The sequence below is a fragment of the Pipra filicauda genome, unplaced genomic scaffold (assembly GCF_003945595.2).
Source record: "Pipra filicauda isolate LSUMZ 115617 unplaced genomic scaffold, ASM394559v2 scaffold7_size6619720_pilon, whole genome shotgun sequence".
NCBI classification, from domain to species: Eukaryota; Metazoa; Chordata; class Aves; order Passeriformes; family Pipridae; genus Pipra; species Pipra filicauda.
In genome coordinates this window covers 3,887,624-3,908,706 of record NW_024104976.1, presented here as the reverse complement: position 1 = coordinate 3,908,706, position 21,083 = coordinate 3,887,624, and the positions used below count along the sequence as shown (strand labels likewise).

Genomic DNA, 21,083 nt, shown 5'->3' with positions numbered 1-21,083 from the left:
CTCTCCTGAAATAAACCATTAATGAATTGCATGTGTATTTTAAATGAAGAGAACTTTGTACTTCAATTTTTTTGGTGCCCTACACCAAAATTCTCAAGCAGGAAAAAGTGGCTTCGGTGTTACTGATGTCCAGATTCAAAGCATATCTAATACCACACTCTTGCACGTTCCCTGCCTTGGTTTACTTTTGGGAAAGTATCAAAAATTTGAATTTTGAATAGCAGGCATAAAAAAAAAAAACTGCCATTTTTAGCAGAGTGGCTTTGAATCTGAATTCTGAAATGCACACAGAGAAAAAAATCTAGACAGGGAAAATAGTGGTGTATTTTAACCTACAGAAACCTTCTAATCCTTTTGAATCCACAGATGAACTGCTAAAAGGAGAAATGTGGATTCTGTAACATGGAATCAGTGTGCTACATTAAGGGCATGTTGCTCATAATTTATTGTCCTTAATCACAAAAGGAAACCTCCTAAGGGTTTTAACCTTCTGCAGTTATCTGTGATTAGTAATTAATATCCTCCAGCTCAGAAGTTATCTAGAGGTGCCAATGCACTCGATGAATTTACTGTTTCTGCAGTTATAACGTGCACTCTGGAATGGCCTCCACAACCCTGGCTGTGTGTGGAATATTCCTACAAATAACCCTGATGTTCAGTGTTCACACAGAGCTCCAGACCTGTGCTCCCTGGGAAGTGACAGCTCACTAAAGGAACTGCCCTCAGAAAAGCTCCATCGATTGACCACAGCATTGGATGTGGGGTAACACCACCATTTGTGACAATAACCTCTAAAGTACAACAGTGTGTGGAGAACATGACTGGCAATCAATCATTTAAAACACTTAAAAGATAATCTGATGTACTTTTTATGTCCCCTATAGGTCACTTACTTTGAGAAGTCTGAGTGTTTATAAACTTCTTTATCAAGGCGTCAGTAGTTTGTGTGTAAAGGCTCAGAGCGTATTTGAGGGACTGTAGGTCTGGGCTCTTTTCCAGGAAATTCTTTTTCAGCCCACTCCCTCCAGCATGGAAGTATTGCTAAAATGAAAAGCAAATATGGTTGTTCATAGAGGAAAGTTATCTGAGAAAGCCCTCAGTTGCAGACGTACAATTTTAAGTAAAATTCTTAAGTGAGCTTTTAGAAACAACAGCAGGCATGTGTAGCTGGATTTATGACTAAAGCATTTGATAACTGTCATTATCTCTGCTACAGAGCTTCTCTACCAGGGTAAAAAAAAAAAGTGTTGGGGAAAGAAAAAAATACAAGACTTTAATTTTGGTCCTCCGGATCGGAAGTACTTCTCTGCCAAAACTGGATAAATATTTGCAGCATTCCTTTAGGTTGCAGAGAGTGGAATCAGTTTAAATTCTTTATCTAAAAAAACCCCAAACACCAAACTTTCAAACCAAGGCATATTTACAAGCACAAGTAAAGAATATATTGCTTTTTGCCCCTAAGATGTGGCAGTTCTTCCCTCTGCAAGCAGCTGCACCGGTGTAAAGGTCACTGCCAGCTGGGCAGCAAGGCCTGACAAGACAGCCCTGCTCCTTTTGCTGTCCCACTTGTCCCCTGAGTGGTCCCTCCTTCTTTCATTAAAAAAACCAAACAAACACATATATATAGATAAATACATATTAGCAGAAATACCTAAAAGAGAAAATGACTACTGATCTACTAGATTTGGAACAAAACATGTTTACCACTTTGATGCCATGCTGTAAACTATATTTATATAAAATATATGTAAACTGAATATAAAAACATATTATAGTCCCTTTTCAGTCCCAAAGCTGACTTCAGAAAACTTAGGACAGATTCTTCTCTTCTTCCTCCCTCAATGAAGAATTTTTCCTAAAATTTCAGGCGAGACAGTCATTGATGAATTAATGCACTTAAGCTCCAATGAAAAGATAAATGTGCTACATACACTCATTTTGTTCAAACACCTTGCAAAGCATTTTGCAATCTATGTTACAGCTCTAGGTCTCAAGATCAATAAAGCTCCCATTAATGGCTAATTAGTAAAAACAAAATGTTTTTCAGGAACACACTGTGACTACTCGGTGACATGGTCCACTCTGTACGGGGAGTGCTGGGGACTGTAAGCAGAATCTTCTGGCTGCCTTTTTGGAGTGTTGCCAGAGGAATATATGCAATATACACTCTCTACATACATATATAACCACTAAATGCTGCATCCTAAACTTATGTGGACAGTGCAGACCTACAGTCCCTTTGTATTTAGTGTACACATTCCACCTGATTCTCAAGATTTTGCAGGAGATGAATCATAAATGTACTTTTCATAACAGTTATTATTTACATTTCTGTGTTGAAGGATGCTGGTCATGATAGGGAAAAAAATATCTGTAGCAGCAAAACAGGATTTGAAATCATCTGGCTGCAAAGTTTTATATATTGCTCTATCACTATGGGGGCACTTTGTGTCAGCTTAAATGGTTCTGACTAAATCACCTCTATCTTCTCATCACTGCATACTTACATAAAATTTATGTCTTTCCTAGCAAATTATTTCATACTATATATCCCAAAGAAATCTCTCTTAATTGCTTAAAAGTGTAGTCATGATTTCACTAAGGATTATAATCAATTTATAAGCAAGTGTTAAAAGCTGTTAATATTTCTTGCTATTGTGACAATTACTGTGATTTTTTTTAAGTTCTGTCTCCCAGTAAAATGTTATCTGCAGTAGCAGCTGCAAATGGCTAAAAGCTCCATGAAAGCTAACAGATAATTAAAGAAACAAGGACACCTGACCCTTATCTTCCTGAGTTTTTTACATTGCTTTGCTTTTGCCCATAAATGGTAAATTTTGCAAGCAAAACCAGTAATGTGGACATATCATTACTGTATGGAACCAAATATAGAAAAATAACGAGTAAACAGGGTTTTAAAGATTCAGCTGGATGGCTGATATCCTGCTCCTGAGAGATGGAAACCTCAAAATAATTCACCTGCTCCTCGAGTTCCTGTCTGAGGGGTTTCAAGGTTTGTAGGTGACACAAGAGGTTTGAAGGGCTCAGTGACAAATGAAAGGGGCAGATGTCAAGTATATGGAAATCAATGCAGGAGCCACTGCAGTCTCAGCCAAAACTTGACAAATGTCACACAAGCCCTTTTGGGTGTGGGTGTCACTCTGCAGAGAGACTCTGGGTGCACAATGGAAACTAGGACAATATTATCAATATACATATTCTCTGGGCTGAGATAATGAGACAGCAGAGAGAATTCAGTTTGAGATAACTGAGGCCAGAAAGCCACTTCTCCTAATAGTAAATTGCAAATTAAGATAAAAAATTTATATATATATATTGCTACAGTTCTTTTTACATAATGTAAAACCTCATGATATGCTATATATATTTAAGACAAAAAAATGATTCCTTTATTTTATATTCTTTGAAGCCTTAATTACACCATCAACTATTAAATGATAATTGTTTCTCAGTGAATTAAATGAAAGGAAAAATAAAAAAGTCTGCAAGTACGGACATACTCCTCCCTGCAATACCCTTCCTTACCATAATCATGTACTTAATTTCTGAACACATACCATATGCCATTTTTACCATTCTTCTATTCTTATTTGGGCAGCCTTGTTTTTTTTGCTTTTAAACGAACCATATTTACTTAGCATTACCAAAAACATTCTATACTTTGATCATTAAATTTATGAACTGCATTCCTAAATCAACAGAGCAGTCTTTTTTTCTTGAGGTAACTCACAAAGTTTGTCTTTCACTTCCTACCAGTGTAAGCCCTATTTCTGCATAGTCAAGGTTATTTGCTTGGTATTTTGGAAAGTAAAGATTTTGCCATATCAGGTTCCAAGTACAGTAGGCAGTTATAATGCCATGTCACTGCCTTAGCATTTGAAAAGAGGTTTCTCAGAAAGCATTATTTAGCTCAGTTATGTAGCACACAGAGATAAGAATATTGAGTTAATAAAGGTTTTCCCCTATTTAACCATTCCCTCCTTTTCTGGACTTTTTCTTTAGTAAAATGATCAATACCTATCTCTGTCTCTTTAAGTGCTGGAAACTCAGGCAAGGTTAGAGTTTAGATTTTTTGCAACTTTTATGTGTTTAGAACAAACGCCTTCAACGGAAAATAGATTCACATACTGAACAGAAGACTTCACATGGCTTAATTTGGGAGTATGCAGTACTTCAACATTTTGTTCCATTTATGTTTCCACAACATTAGTAATCCCCAAAGATTATTTTTATTTCTGAAAGAAATGCCAATTCCACTGCAAATCAAAAAAATGCAATTGGGCAGCCCTCTCTGATGCTTTTTTCTTGTCTTTTGAGACTCTATTTTGTTGCTCAAGACTTGATCCTAAGTATTTCCTCGTATTTATATCTTCAACTTTATACTTAGTAGCTGTCTCCTTACCTTCCTGATGTGCTGTCTCTTCACAGCAGACACAAAAACACGCTCTTATTCTAGTAACTGATTGCTTTTAAGTTACACCAAGTAATGATACAGGCCAATGTGAGAAACACTGATAAATACATTAAATGATATTCCTTAATGGCTTCTTTTGACTTTAGAAACCCAATCTGTGAAGACTGCATGAAAGTCTCTAGTTTTTTTTTAATCAAAAAAACTGTCAGTCATGTTCTTGGTCATTCCAGCACAGAACAGGAAAGCACATAAAGCTGTACCTTTATAGTAACCAGTGCTACTTCCATTATTGCACATTGCCTCAGGGTCAGGCTTTTGGCTTCCTCTCGAATCACATGGTCCTGCAAAGCAAGTGAAGACTGCAATTGGTTTTGAAAGGAAACTACTGTGGCTTGGTCTTGAAAAAACAAATACACAAAAATCCTGCCAAATGCCCTCCAAGGACATATGATTACCAGGCATTAATTCAACTTCAGATTTCTTTTACAAAAAATTATAACTTAGAGCAGCCTTGTTGTTTCTTGAAAATATGGACTGCAGGAGAAAAGACCCCCTGTTTAATAGTCAGTATCTGCATAGCTTTATTTATTTTCCTAGGATGTGTTATTTCTCTGTTCTAGGGAGTAGGGGAGAGGTTAAAATTGAAGTTCAAATAATTAGATGATACAGAAATTATTACTCTTATTAATAAACATGAGAGTTTAACTAATCTCTGTTAATGCCCCATGTTTTTTTTAAAAGAAGGGGCTCCTGTCAGAATTCGTTAAAGAGTCATAAAGTGATGCACTCCTGTGAAATCTTTGTCTAATGTAAGCACCAGTGACTTATGTAACATTTTAACTCCTCTAGCAAACCAAACAATTATTCATAGAAGCATGAGTTGTCACATATCTGCACAAATCTGAAGTCCTAATGGCAAAATTAATTGGCAAACAACTGACATCAGTCTCAAATATCTCAGCTCTCCATCAAGTGGACTCCCCACTGTACTGCTGAAGAGTTTATTGCAGAGGTAAATACTATGTTTCAATGCACACCATAAATAGTGCACAGAAAGAAAATTAATAGCTTTCTCACCTTAGAGCTTTTTAGAACTGGTTCCAGGAGGTAACATAAAGATCTCATATTTTTTTTGGTGATGTTTCATACTTTTAAAGCCTAGTTTTGCAATATGGGAATGATATCTTCTTGACCCATCTAGTGATCACTTACCATATAAGTAATCAGTCATTTATTCATAATTGGGTTTTGATGAAACTGTAAAACCATTATTCACCTTCGAGTAGTTACTGCCATGTTCAACCTTATTACAGTAAATAAGAATGAGGCCTGAGGTTTGGCCTCACAATCACTAATTATCCATCTATTTTTTTTCATTAGCTCAAGCCATTCACAGCTTCATCTGGCTCCATTACCTTGAGTTTTGACAGTTGTCCAAGATCTTTGGCTGCACTGAATATCATCTGGGGCCCCTGTAATCACATTGAAAATTAAGGAAACAGACTCACTACGGCGCATTTGCTTTTTATGTCAACATGATCTTATTGTCTGTCAGGACATCAGCCAAAAGTGTTTTGCAAAGGGTTTTGCAAAAACAGTGTTTTGCAAAGCTAAATAAAAGTTTCAATTACACGTGAGACACATTTTCCCTCAGCTGATAAGGCCAAGTAGTTGAATTCCTCAGCACGATTCCCTCCAGGATCCTGCACTTGGAACAAATATTGCACATTCTGCTGATAGTGGTTTCGTGTCCTCCTTTCTGCTATCTCATTTTGTGTTTAATATTTTAAGCTGAGGCTGTGATTGCTTTCACACAGGGTGTCAGTGAGATATTTGTGTTTGACCACAGCTCTCAGGCATTATGCTAAAATAAACAATCATCCTGGGAAGTGAGCAGCCCCGAGGAACCTGCAGAAGCATGACTGCCTACAGTGAAATCTCAGTTGAATAACACTCAGAGGAAAGGTGGACTGTTAAGACAAAGCTTTTTTTTTAAAAAAAAGAAAGCAATATTTTACAATAGCAAACTCCTGGCATGACACCAAAGGCTGATACCTACATTTTTGTCTCAGACAAACAGAATCCTACCGTAATTCCATGCTCACATCTTTTATCACAGTTACTCCAAAGAATATAATTATTAGTGCAGTTACTTGGCAGTTCAGCAAGATATAGTTCTGAATAATAGGATTTCAGAGAAAAAGGTTCATCCAACTTATGTTGGACTAATTTTTCATCAATCTTTCTGTACCAACAGATTTCTGTTTCCAGAAATAACTTTGCTTCTATATCCTTCAATTGAAGAAGATGTAATATAAAACTGCAGCTTAAATCTTCATTATTTATTAGTAGTGAGAATGGTAAGATAAATATGAAAATTAAAAAATAAACCCTGCTTCTGAATACCTGTGCCTCTCACCCTCAGACAGAAAGAAATAATCAGGGCTAGAAAAGGAAAACATTTCTCGTGGTATCCTACTTTTTATTGATTTTCTTTAATTGTGTGTTTAATAGTAAGCAGAAGTGCACCAAAATAAATGCAACGAGTTAATACACCTTTCTCCTGCCAATGGAGACACTTTATATAAAGTCTACCACAGTAAAGCTCACCTCTGACCCATGCTGTTCTATGAATGAAAGTGTAACAACTGATCCTGCATAAAGCTAATAAATGCTCCTAGAGCATGATGGAAAATGCCAATGTTTACCCAATGTAAATTCTACTTATGTATTTGCAGATAAGATTTCCCCCCAGATGTTGGAAAAGCAAATTAAAGATCTCAGAAACATAAATTTGAAACAGTTGTTCATTGAAAGAGAGGCCGTTTCTGATTATGCATAGTAAACAACATCATTATGGTAAATATGAAAAAATTCAGTGATTGGAGTCCTGGCTATGATATTAAAATTAGCTCTAGTCTAGAATTTTTAATAGCTCAGGTCATTTCATTACTACCTTAGCACCATTTATACATGTCCTATTAGATTTTTTCCTGCCTCTCCAGCAATATTCTTTCATGTGTCTTTAATGTATGATAGGATTTTATGATATGCCTTTAACTTATGGACACTGACTAATAGATTTTTAGCAGCTTAACTGATACCATAGGAGGTACACGGCAAAATTGCCCAACACTATGACATCATCATGATTATCTCGTCATAAGATGGTCAATTTATTTTAAACAATATTGAAAACAAGAAGAATTAACAGTTGTGTTATCCTAGTCCCTAAAAAACACAAAAAAGCAATTAAAAAAAGGCCCTCCAAGCCAGGCTCTTTTTTTGTTGATCCTTAGACAGAATCAGGTTTTACTGGTCAGCTCAGTCACCACTCAGAGTTCATGTCAGGCCATGACCCACATGGGTCTCGTGTGTAGCAGCCCTACTTTTGTATTTACAGTTTTGTTCCCTGTTCTTGTCAGGCTGTAAATGCAGTTCTGCCCAAAAAGGACCTCCCATCAAGCCTGCTATTAAAATACCCCAAAACTTTAGAGCTATATTATCTTAAGCTTCCCGATGTTAATTAAGTGCTGCCTCCAGATGAGGAATGGCAGAGCAGGCAAGCCTGGAGACTGGGATGGGGCATTCCTGCCTTTCTGAAACCTGCAAAAATGGAAGGGATTGAATTTCTGCTGCAACAGGGAAGGGCAAGGAATATACTTCATGTTACTGTGCACAATGAAGTCAAGAGGAATCAAGCTGAAAAGCCCTTACACGAAAGCACACTACTAAGTCAGTGATGCAGCTTCTTTTACATGACTGTGTTCACAAAAACTGCTCTGAGTCAGGGCAGGCAGTAAGTGGCAGGAGCAAGGTCTTTCCCACCATCTACATACAATCCATGTGTTATTCCTTCTGGTCAAGGTATGGAACAGGACAGTGTCAGACCCCTTGGCAAACACCTGATCAATCACTTTATTACAATCCTCTAGAACACAGGAGAATTACTGCTGGAACACTCACGGTTTGGTCTGTCAGTGGTGGAAGCACAATTTGTTTTTCTATTTTGTTTAAGACCAACTTCCAGAGCTCTTTCAAAATCCGTTTCAGAACTGTTTTCTCACAGATTTTTGCTGAGATGCTTAAACTGGAATAAAACAAAACAAAACAAAACCAGTCACTGAAACTCGTATTAAGACCTCAGAGGTTCTATATCAGTATATACTCAGATTAATGGCCATTACAGGCTTAGCTTTTCTCTACCAATAAAAATTTCTCAGTAACTTAGCTATTTTTGCAATATTACCAGTAAATATTTTCGGTAAAAATTACTTGCAGATTACAAACTCATGTAAATCTCCACTATCTAATTGAATGCTTAGTATATAACTGATGTATATTTATCAGAAATGCAAAATGATGATGAGTTATAAAGTTTGATGGATGATAGAATTTAACACTCCCACACCCTTAAATTAAAGATTTGACATATAATTTGTGTCTTAAAAATAAAAAAAAAATGTCTCCCTTATTTTGTATTTCTTCTGGGATCTAAAACTAGGTGCTGACAGCTAATACAAATTCACAGCTACTGCTTGGAAGCATTTATTTCTATATACTGACATGTTTGTGCAATTATGCTATCTATTACTAACAGTAAAATTACGTTTTTGGAGCACCTTTTCCATCTTAACTCTGAAAATGTCTGGCTAGGGAAAATAGGCATGAGGAGCCAAAAGGGTATGTAATTCGTGTCTGTGTGACTGCAGATCTGAAGTGCAGGATCAGTGCCAGGCTGCTTGTTCAATCACTTCCAGTGAAAGGCCACTGGTGTTTCACAAGTACCAGTAATGACATGACCAAGGACAGCAATGTGCTTACAGATGTGCCTGTGCTGCACACGGGCTTGCAGAACCTGCCACTGCTCGAGGATGAGAAGATAAGTTACCCTCACTTTCAGAGGCCAGAGGAAGTTTTCAAGGTCTCTTTAAAAATTTAGGATTTTACCAAGTGAAAAAAAAAAAAAAAGCTGGTGTTTAGGTGGTGACCAGGTTTTTGGGGACACAGAAGTGCATATTAATAAGGAGTGGGACACTGGATGCCAGACTAAACAAATGCCTATTTCAGTATGGGAATTTATTTTTGTTCTTTTGTTCAGTACAATCTTTTTCATAACACAGCAAGTGGAGGAGAGACTGTACACCAGTTCCTTTGCAATGACTCAAAACATGACAAGACATAGAAAGGCAAGTATGTAGCTCATGTAAAAATTGCTTAGCAGAGGTAAACAGGTTAAGCATGGTATTCTGCACACATGTGAGTGCTGCAAGTATTAAAAATGCTACAGAGTGTTTCTAGGTATTAACAATCCTTCAGGGTAAAACCAAGAATGCCTGACTGTAGCATCCAGTTCCTAATCTGCCACACTTACGTTTTGTCCAGGAAATCCATGAGAGGCCGAAGCACAATCTCAGCATCAATGGCTGCACTGTTCTTGTTGGCTGCTGCATTCCCATTGCCTCTCATTTGGTTCAGTTCATTGCTCATTTGTCTTACACAATCTTCAATAACAAATTGGAAACTATACGATGAAAAATAAAAAAGAATAAGGAAAGAATTCAACATTTGTCGTTTTGCATCAGAGTCTTCAGCAAGATTTAAAGCTTTTCTGCAGTGGTGCAAAGTTCATAAATGAAGATACTGTGGTATCTGAACATAACTTTACTAAGAATCATAGCTCATATGACTAATCCATGCAGTGTTCTGATCTTTTCCCCCTTTTCTATTCTGTGATGCTTTTCATAGCCTTGTAGAGGTGCCAAATATTTATTTTCCCAAAGCACCAGATGTATCAGAATCTGTAGGTTAGAGTATGGTTGACTACCAGCTAGGGACGGTTTCTCAAGATTTGATTTTTGGTGTCAAAGAACAATAGGAACAGTTGACGATTAATAGTTTTTCTCTTGATGGTTAATATGAACCAAGCTTTGATATTCTTCTTGAGGACAAATAGGAAACTTCTACTGATTTTGCCCCATTTGGCTCAGTTTGACTTCTTATGGGCATCACACAAAGTCAGTGCCATCAGAAGCTTTGTGCACTTCTTTGCAACTAGACAGAGCTAAAGCATTTGGACTGTTTAAAATACCCTTTTCAAAAACCCCTGCTTAAAAGTACTGAAACTTTTCCTCCTGGGAGGAAACTTTTCCACTTCAAAGTGACTGTGAACACATTCTTGGTCCTCAAGTTTGTATTTCAGCTTTTCTGAAAGCTATTCTCTTTCCTAACTGATCTGATTAAGTGTCTGACAGTCTTATAGTGCTATTGATGTGATAGTCTTTGGTCAATATATTATACAATGCAGAACAGCAGTAAATCAGAATCATCAGTTCAGAGGCAGAATGAGTCTCTCCACACATGGTAATTTGGTTTATGGATTGATTTATAATGAAGTGAAATGGTTTAGGATTAGTTTATGAACAGAAATGCCAAACAGAGGCCAAAAATATATCAGGGCTATTAAAGTGAAAAGATAAATGGCAAAGATTAACTTGAGAAAAGTGAAAGAGAATTTACTGTGAGAGAAAAGAAACATTATAATTAGGCAGTAAGCTTTTCCAGTGACATGGTTAATCATAAAAAGAAATTGCAAACCTCCTTGTGAAAAAACTGGAAAACTTGGAAACTTTTCCAAGTACTCTTGGAAGTATACTTACCTACACACATCAAAGCCCTAGACAAAATTACATGAGGCTGCTGGTGATGCTGCTCATGTACATCCTTGGGACCAGTCCCTCCAACAAGTGCCAAAATAATTCATTGCCTTTCTTGACATTAGCCATCTTTCTAACATTGTTAACCTCACAAATCCAACAAGTAAACTGACCCATGAGGAATGTTCTAGCTACATGGAACATATCCTAGATTGAGCTATTCTGGGTTCTCTTTTGCAGAAACCCAGTCAGCTCATTCAGAAAGAAGCCCTGGAAAGAAATAATATTCATGCACTGTCAATGATCCGAGAACCAGGGCCTGGGAGCAAAAATAAAGCAAGACAATACAGCAAACTAAGCACACAGAAAAAAGCAAACACTGTCCACCCACACAGTTCATTGGTGGATTAAATAAGTAACTACAGACTTTGCTTAATGAACACCACTACAGCACTAATCCCTCTCTCTTAGATTTCTTTCTAATTTGAAGCAAAAGTAACTTACTGCTTCTTATACCAAAGGCACTCCTGGCACAGCACCATACTCATTCAAGACTGCACTCTGACTAATGAAAGATTTTGAGAGTAAGGCTCAGTAGACAATTTTTGCAGAGCCACAGGCAAGCAAATGACGCAAGAAGGCCATTCATGATGACCATTTGAAGCAGGCTAAACACAGGCAGACACCCCTGATTGAAGCAGGCCACTTGGAAAAAGCTGTCAGTCTCAGGAAGTAACATAAACATGGGCAGAGAGAAAAGTTTAACATAGCATCAGGCAAGAGCAAACCAGCGATTTTGCTTTCCAAAAAGCAGAACAAAAGTCATCATGTTACAGAGCCTCACCTCTGTAACACACTCATGCCCAGAGACGATGTTCAGTTTTCTTTACAGCGAGGTTAATGTTGCTTGTTTCAGTCTAAACACACACACGGACACAAATGCACACACCACCTCACCAGGGCAGAAGCAAGCCATGCCTTAGGACATCCAAACAACCACCCAGACTTCATCAACGAGGTAGCTTTTTGAGCAGAAATATTTCTCTAAGGTTTGCAGTAAAATGGGTTTGTTACCTTGCAGCATATGTTACACTGAGTTCATCCAGTACATTGCTAAGTTTCACCTGAAGTTCTTTTAGAACAACACTAGCTTCAGGATCCAACTGCAAAGAGATAAATAATGTTATATTTTACTTATACACTAGGTTTCTGTTTTCCATTACAATTAATTAATTTTGAATTATGTGCAATGATACACTGCACTGTGGAAAACCAAATGTGGAAACACCCGCTGTAACACAGAATTGCTTTAGTAGGCCTAAAAATCCAATTACCATTTAAAGAAAAATATGGAAAATATTTGATTATGATAGTGAAGAATTATATTGTTAGGAATCGAAACTGTGACATTGAAAAATGACTTTCTATGGGATTGTGCAAATAGGGTTGTCAGTCACAAGGATAGAAGTACCATTATGGGGCAAGCAGTGTTCACAAAGCACAGGAAGGGAAGGATGCATAAGAAGTTAGTGCTTGTGTTCATAGGACTGCAGATGTTTTTATATTTTTGTTGTTTTTGTACATGTCATCACTGTTGATATTTCTTTTCTTGTGATTTGCATTGAAGATGTTTCCATATTTCCATTAATGCAGTGTAAAAGCAGAACAGCCAGCACTGGAAAAGATGGCTTGAAGACTATCCATGCTGCTTCTACTGATATAGTATGCAGGAAGGGAACCTACCAAATTCCAGTACTGCTGTTTCTAAAAGCCACTAAGGCATACATAATTCAAGCACAGAGCAACACATTCTGATGCACAGGGAGAACAGCTCCTGTACCTCTGATACAGGTTTACTGAACACAGGAAAAAAGAAAATGCAGGGGAGAAATATATTTTTTCACTTACAGAGATGAGGATCCATGCATAGATATTTAATCAAAAAGGTACCATGTTGATATTGATCAGCAGCTTGTTTATTTGCTATGCATTCTTTTTCAAATTAAAAAACCATAATTTTTTCATCTCCTTGATCTTTAGTATTTAGGAAAAACAGTGACAGCCCATTGGGAGATACGACTGATGATCATCAGGATCAGCAGCTGAATGTGAATCAGTAGCTCATGTTCCAGGTCTTTCAGTTATCTACCCACAATGTTAAGGAATGATTTGCAATGATAACCCTCAATTTCTGGACTCTGTTCTGCAGTAAGGTCAGGTACAGATCTGACAATTTCAAAGGACCTGTGCATTTTGAATATATAATCAGCTCTGTCTCTATTTGCATTTTCCTATCTTTCAACTGCATGAGTAGCATTTAGTGCTTATCCTTCATCTGGTGCTTCAGAGTGCTGTGGTGCAGCAGGTCAGTTCTCATAATCACACTTCAGAGACAAGGGGAAGCTGTCACAGCACATTGGATAATTTACATGAGACTACACAGGAATTCTGTAGCAAAGTAAACTCTCAAAATAGATCCAATGATCTGCTGTGTTCTGTCTTAGACCATCCTTTCTCTCCTTTGAGATTATGTGTGGTCTAAAAACAGAAAATCCAAGATGTTCACTACAATTTTTGACAAAACCTGGAATAGGTGACAAAGGGGGTTTATCACACATCCTTTAGAAGATACTCAGCACTCTTCTAATCTGACAAGCTCACTTTTACTATTGCAAGTACTTACTGTGGCTACTTACAGATTTAGTTTTGAATTACTTTGCATTGAGAGTTCTGTTGCTTCTCTATATCTTAGTAGTTTTCCTGGCAGATACACTGTGACAGTTCATACACTTACAGTGATTGTTTTCCTTCATATGAAAAGCAGGGATTAAAGAGCTAATTTTACTGCAATGTCTACATTAGTTAATAGAGTTAGAGTTTACTAACAAAGGCAAAGATTTTTCCAGGAAATGCATTTCACTAGGGAGTTATACTGCCTCCTTTGGCGGGATACATACAAAACACAAATTTAAGACCAGAATATTAACATAACCAGAATATTTAAGACTAGAATATCAACATTTAACAAATATTGAACACATAAGCATTCACACTGAACATGGCACATATCAAGGAAAGCACAAAATACCAGGCAGGCAGAAGACTCAAAATTTCTTAGCAGGTCATGCACAAGCTAGAGAATCACCTTGTTACTGGGCCTACAGAGGTCAATGGAGTTACTTTCTATCAGAGGTTGTTGTGATAACCAGAAAACACAATACATCTGCTAAATTCACCTAGAATTGGACTCAGTCTGGTCAAAATTGGATTAAATACTAATGCCAGATAAAATGACACACTATAAAAGGGTGCATGCAAGTGTTAAATGTTTTAGAGGGCTTTGTGCTCACAAATTGCATGAACAAGTTTGTGTGTGCACAGCTGGAGGCATCTGGCAGGACATCCAGCCTTGTGTGGACACGTGCTCATGCTTCTTAATGCGGTGTCAGAGGGAGGAGTGGAGTATAAAGAGGTATGCGGGCTGCCCACCAGGTGCTGGACACCTGGGGATGCTCTCATGGCTAAGAATATGTTAGCAAGAGTTTTAAATGTCACTGTTCCTTTTGTTTAACTGGAAAATATGGTGATTTGAGTGTGCACTTTTCATTTATTTTAACCTGTGCCTTCTATGTGCTATTGATTGTCCTCGGGCATCACCCAAATGTACCAGAATCATGACCTGCCTTTTTTTTTTCTGCTAAGGTGGGAGCATGAAAATGAGACAGTAGGCAATGCTGATCAGCATCCAAGATGATGTCATACAGGGATAAACAGATATGAAAATGAAGTATCTCCAGTATTGGGGACTTTTCTTTTTCTCCTCAAGTCTCATCAGCTCCACTGAGTTTGATGAAGGAGGAATAAAAGCCAACAAACTTGCCTGAATTATTTTTCAGGAAAATAAAAGGAAAAAAGCCCTAACTGGGCAGATTATTTTTGGAAAAAAAAAAAAAAAAAAGATGAGTGTCATTAGTGTGCCATATCTGATTTAAGCATCAAAAGAGAAAAGACTGTTTATCCCTTAGCTCTTTGGATTTCATTTCCAGTTCATGTGTGGGCTACTCTTAAAAACATTCATAGGTTGCTTAGGTATCAAAACTGTAATTTTTTAAGGAGCAAACTGAATGTGTAAATCATACTTGTCTACCAATTCTAAATTTGCTTGGCTTTCTTAGAGTCATATTTCTGTTATTTTACCACCTTCTTAAATAATTGAGTTAATTTTTACTCACAGTAGAATATACTCATAAATTTGTTGGCACATTTCATGAGATCTGTTAATTATGGATTATTAAACAGACAGTTGGAACTTTGATTTTTTCTGAGCGCTACACGAAAACAGCGAATATATTTGCTAAACAGCTGAAAAATAAGAAATACTTGAACATCACTGTTTCCAAATGCTGCCTGTCTAGAACTGTGACTATTTTTACACATACAAGCCTTGGAAAAGAGTTAAGAATCTGATGAATTTGGCTGCTTTCAACATAATGTGTTAGATTGAGGCATCCCCTGCTGTAATTTCATGTGTGCTAGTAGGGACATAATCTTGTTAACTGCAAATTTGGTAGTGTTTCAGTAGGAAACCACAGAGATGCAAATTACTTTTGCATGCGTTAAATGGAACCCCTCTAACCTGAATTTAACGATTTATCTGCAATTTCACAGGTTTAACTGCTTATAGTTTCCTAATGCAGTTAATTCTCTTCAGAAAGTAGTTTTACATATTGTATGTGCATCTAGGAAGGATACAGGTATTTACCAGATCCATCACTTCAGTGATTTCTTTTGTCTCTGATACACATCATCCTTCCTCCACCCCCACCCAGCTCTCCAGGGACAGTGAGATGTTTGGCTGCTGCTGCTCTAACTACACTTATGAGCACTTGGGCCTCTGATTTTACAGATTTAAAGATGGACACTTCAGAACTATCCTGCTTAAGTCTGGCCCTCTGTCATCCCATTAAATTCTATAAGGCCACATATGGATTCCTATTGGAATTCCTAAGCTTTACATATAAAGTGGGAACTGAACTTATCAAAGTGGAAATATGATTTACCTACAGTCATTATAATACTGTCCTACATAAAGCTTTATACCTTTTTTTTTTTGATCCTAATTGCTGTAACTCATTTCTCCCATGTTCTGCCATCTGACGAAAAGCAACATAAACATTAACTTTTTTTCTTTCTCTTTTATCAGCTTCCAACATGTCAGACATGAAAAAAGTACTTAGTGTAAACGTATGTATTCCTTTTAGATGAAACAAACAGGAGCTAAACCAAAATTTTTTTACGATGAACCTGTTCTCATGTTTTTAGACTTTATTTAAAAAAACCAAAACAAACAGTGGGTTGAATCCCACTTTACTACTCTTTATTATGGCAGACTGTTCTCATTGATATAATTTTTAAGTACCCTTTCTGCTTTGCTGCAGCAGAAAAAGATAAAGAAATTCATATTGTTCAGACTATTTTATTTTAATGGTGGGGATGCTGAGAAACCAGTTTTTTCTCTATTTATAGAGCTCCCTGCCCTGCAATATGCAATAAGCCTACCCTGAACATAGGGACTGCTGCTTGATTGTGGTTGGTTTGACTGCACAGTTTGAAAGACATACTGCTCACAGTATGACACTGAGGAGATTAACAGCATTTAATTTTTCTTAGAATTAGTTTTGCTTCAACTGAAATAGGTCTCATTATTCTGCTGAAAATCATCTGACTTTTATGCCCTCCACAAGTAAAATATTAAACTATTTTTTCCCTGCAAGGAAACTGCTTACAGATTTTATTGCTGGCTTTGTTTCTTATAAGTACCAGTCCAATAAGCCAAATTGGCCATTAGCAGTTGTGCTTTTGGAATAGCTAGGGGAATTAATATTCTAACATGAGGACAAACATTTTAGGGGCACTTCCATATGGGTGACAAAAAACTGAACGTGAATGTACTTTTCCTCAAGAAATTGCCCTAAGGACAAACAAACAGAAGTGTGAATATATTTTTTAGGTCTTTTTTCTTAGACCGTGAATCAGAGATGCACTTAAGGTACCTAACAAAGGGATAATAGAAAAATATATCCAAATTCTCTATGAGGGTTGTATGTTGCACCACATTTGTAGGAAATGTTGCTTTGATACTCTAACAACCTTAATAATTCATCCTCATTAACATCAAAAGGAAAGCAAAAAGGAATGAGAAGTGATGAGAGATTTCGAAAGAAAACTGCAATGAAAAAGTCCTAATTATTTTTTGTACTATTATTTTTTATTATATAAGGTGTTGGGAGCAAAAAACTTAATATGGAAAATGGAACATTTTGGAGAATCAAGAAAGTATTCTGATTTGAAATGAATTTGATAGAAATCAAGTGCTACTCAGCTTTCCACTGCCCTTGTCTGTATCAGGATTTATGGACAATTAGCTGTTTTTATGAATCATGGCGTTCAAATGTGGGATTGGATCCAAGACCTAATACAAAAGTACTTTGCACAGAACATAAGAGCACAGAAGACAAGTTTATTTGTAATATTTAAAGAGTGAAAGAGGATTAAGAGGAACCACAAAACCAGCCATGTCTGGATGATAAATGTATATTCTCCAAGTTTGGTGAGACGTTTTCAATGACAGCAGGGCTGCAGAAGTTTATTTCATGTCCTCTGGAGCCATGGCAGCTTCAAGAAGCTCTTACTGGCTCAGCAGAACCTCCTCACCATGGAGTTAATCTGTAGGTTTATCTGGAGGCTGCAGTTCACTGCATGACACAGGGGACTCTCTCACCTCTGAGTGCCCCACTATGGATGTGGGAATATGAAATGCTGTGTTTTCCAGTTCTCTCTGTAATGTGTCCACATTAGATCAAAGTTTTGTGAACTTTATCAAACTACGGTCTCAATGAGACAGAGCTGATGTATCTAACTTCTTTTTTAAAGCCCGCTACTGTTAATAAGGGTAGTATGTTCATAGTCTAAACATTGCTTCTCAACAAGATGACAGAATTTTTTCCATGGCTGGAAAATATGTTAATGTCTTCATTATGTTTCAGAACGGTCAAAGACTACAGTCAGCAAAGTGCTGAAGCACATGTTTATGTCCTTTTACTGGTGACAGGACTTCAGGCACTTTTAAGCCTTCTGAAATAAAAAAGGAGACAAAACTAAGCATGTTCTGGACTGTTGAGTAGCAGCTCTTGGTGAAATGGTATCTTGAAAACAAGCAGGCCCTCAGATACTGAAAAGTGCACTTAAAATGTTTTATAGAATTTTTTAAAGCTTTGAAAGACTTTACACTATCTGCCTAGTAAAACTTTCCAATTAAGAGTGTCAAATGAATGCCCAAGCATAGCTCTTTTTGATTTTAGATCATAGGGAATTACACAAACGGAAATAAGTAGAAAATGTGACTGTTCTTAGCCTTAGAAAATAACGGTCAGGAATAATAAAAGATGCTTACTATCACAAACCTCATAAGAGAATCTCTCTCCTTCTTTCTTCTGCTCAGTGGATTGCAAGTCAAAGGCATTAGACAAAGACAAGACACATTACAGACAAAACGTACCAATACGTAAAAAGCAAAGTATAGTCCAGTACAAACATTAAAATAAAGCTGGCACTACAGATTGCAACACAGAACACCCAGTGCTGACTGAACATTACAGATCATTAGCATTTTTCTGTGAAATAGAGGTAGGTCTTTCTACTGTTGTCAGGATGTTAAATAGGTCTTGGAGACTTTTTTTCTTAGCATTTTGATTTTCTTTGCAAGTAAAAGTGAAACCTGTTACTAGGTTGCAAACATGGTGCTAATGATCTCTAAGGAACTTTGAATGAATAAAGAAACAAATATGGCTCACCTCCTTTCCTCCCATGGACTCAAACATCTTCTCAAGCTGGACTCTTAATTGTTGAATGTTGTTCATCAAGATACAGGCCTACAAAGAGAGCATCAAATGTGAGGTTGTGCATGACCAACTCTTCAGCAGCCCTGCCTCTGTAGAATTATAGAATCATTAAGGTCAGAAAAGATCTCTCGGATCATCATTCATGCAACTATGTTTTTCAGAGGAGATCCCCAAACAGTGCTGCCTTTCCTTTTTCTTTAATTGACGATCAGACCCCAGTATTTCACATCCTGAGCTGTACATCCCAGGTAGTTGCTACTTAGTACAGTTACATCTGGGGATTAATGCAAGTAGCACATCATCATCTCTTGGAGAGCAGAGGCAACAATGATCAAAGTGCTTTGGAGTGACAATAAGAGGGATGAAAGGGATTGCCAGATTGCTTTCTAGACCCAGCCTTCGCAGAAAACTGACAGCACCATAACCCGGATAATGGCTGATGCTTAAGTATTTGAATAAATCAACAGGCAGATCTGCTAAGAACAGAATATTTCAGAAATATGCAGGTTTGCATTACTTTTTTGCATTACTTGAAAAGTTGGTGAATTAGGCAACAGAATTCTGTAATCTCTAGAAATGTTGCTGTTTAAGCACATTTTCTTAAGGCAGAACACAGAGCCAACGAGTAAAAGAGAGTGATTTCTGTATAAATATAAGGTGAAAAATAAAATTAATAAAATTAAGGAGCTTGTTAAAAAAATTGTGGAAGAAAGAATCTATTAGTAGAATTTTGTGTACTCAGATGACCCTATATGCTGGTTTGTTATGGTGCAGGAAAAGCAATATGACAATACTTGCTAAAAGAGCTCTGGCTGGCCAAGGCCAGTGTCTTTTAATGCATGTCTGGCTTAATTTAGGCACTGAAGTAGTGCATATAAATAAATAAAACACATATTTAATTTTTTCAGACAACAAGAAGGTGATGGAAGATTACAGTATTGATAAACATTTGTACCTTTCTAGTTAATAACATGTTCCGATGTAGTGCTGAAACATGGTGGGAATCAATAACATGATTTAGCTTTAATTATTAACACATTAGTCTCAAAGGCATTTAGTATCGGAGTCTTTCTCAACTAAAGGGAAAAAAAAGAAATTTAACTTCTTAATACTTAGATTACTGCTTCCCAGGAAAGTATGCTGTGTGTGCTCCTGCAGAAGGCTGCTGGCTTTGTATAGCAGTTGAAATGTTACCTCTCTGCCTGTCTCTTCTTATATTTGTCTATATACCTTCTATTAATTCACAATCATGTAAGACTGTGCCCTCCTTTCCTGTGCTATCTCCTCTCTTCTAACAGATTCATTATTCTGGAAATTACCTGCAATATCACAAGTCAATAATTATAATTTCTGATGGGGGCATAAGTAGCTGAGTATGACACCTTGGTCCTTTTGTTCCAAACAAACGCAAATGCCTTTGGTAATGTACTGAAGCTACAAGCGAAATGCTTCATGCTGAAGCAGTTCTCAAAGTTTCCTTTGAGGCTGGCTCAGCTGGCTCTTTCAGAGCCTAAGCCTAACTTGGCTCACTGAAAAATTTGCTATTGTTGTCAGTAAAGAACATTACTTAAAAACATTCTCTCCGTATTTCATTATCATCTTGCCCTTCAGAACAGTCTTTGCAGCAGTTTACAGGAATCAGACAGCCAGATGCAACAACACGTAAAAGTGAGTGGCAATTACAAAACATAAACCCAGGTTTGTTTGTAAATGCTGACAGGAGGTGGAAGATAAGATACATAGCTTTATGAAAAGCATCTTCAATGTGCTTTTTTTTGAACACTTTTTGTGCACATTTTTTAGTGTTTGATAAAATTACTAAAAGTGTTGGCTTGAAAAAGAATGCCAAATTCTAATTTTAATAATAAAAATTATTTGTTTAAATGTCTTCTATCTAATCTAGTGCAGGAGATGGACATTTATGGTGGCTGAAATTAGCAGAGCAAATGGTCTTTTATTAAGCTAAAAGCTATGTATTTCAATAGGGCAACTTCTGTTAAAAAAAAGTTATGTTCCTCAAGGACATTTGATACAATACTTTATACCTGCTCTAGTGGAAGGTGTCTCTGCTCATGGTAGGGGGGTTGAACG

At 37.0% G+C, this 21,083-nt stretch overlaps 1 protein-coding gene across 2 annotated transcripts in view; it reads right to left on the bottom strand.

The window, feature by feature from the left end:
• The window catches only part of UNC13C (unc-13 homolog C), a 133,749-nt gene that overhangs the window by 16,698 nt on the left and 95,968 nt on the right, over positions 1 to 21,083 (bottom strand). Inside the window, exons 23-30 of one of the 2 annotated variants that reach the window (XM_027736886.2) lie at positions 18,945 to 19,022; positions 18,555 to 18,584; positions 12,166 to 12,254; positions 9,810 to 9,959; positions 8,402 to 8,525; positions 5,851 to 5,907; positions 4,696 to 4,776; positions 894 to 1,041 (exon numbers count right to left, since the gene is read on the bottom strand). In XM_027736886.2, coding sequence (XP_027592687.1) covers positions 894 to 1,041; positions 4,696 to 4,776; positions 5,851 to 5,907; positions 8,402 to 8,525; positions 9,810 to 9,959; positions 12,166 to 12,254; positions 18,555 to 18,584; positions 18,945 to 19,022 — 757 coding nt within the window. The remainder of the gene's footprint in view (positions 1 to 893; positions 1,042 to 4,695; positions 4,777 to 5,850; positions 5,908 to 8,401; positions 8,526 to 9,809; positions 9,960 to 12,165; positions 12,255 to 18,554; positions 18,585 to 18,944; positions 19,023 to 21,083) is intronic. The other variant, XM_027736887.2, reaches the window with a different exon arrangement.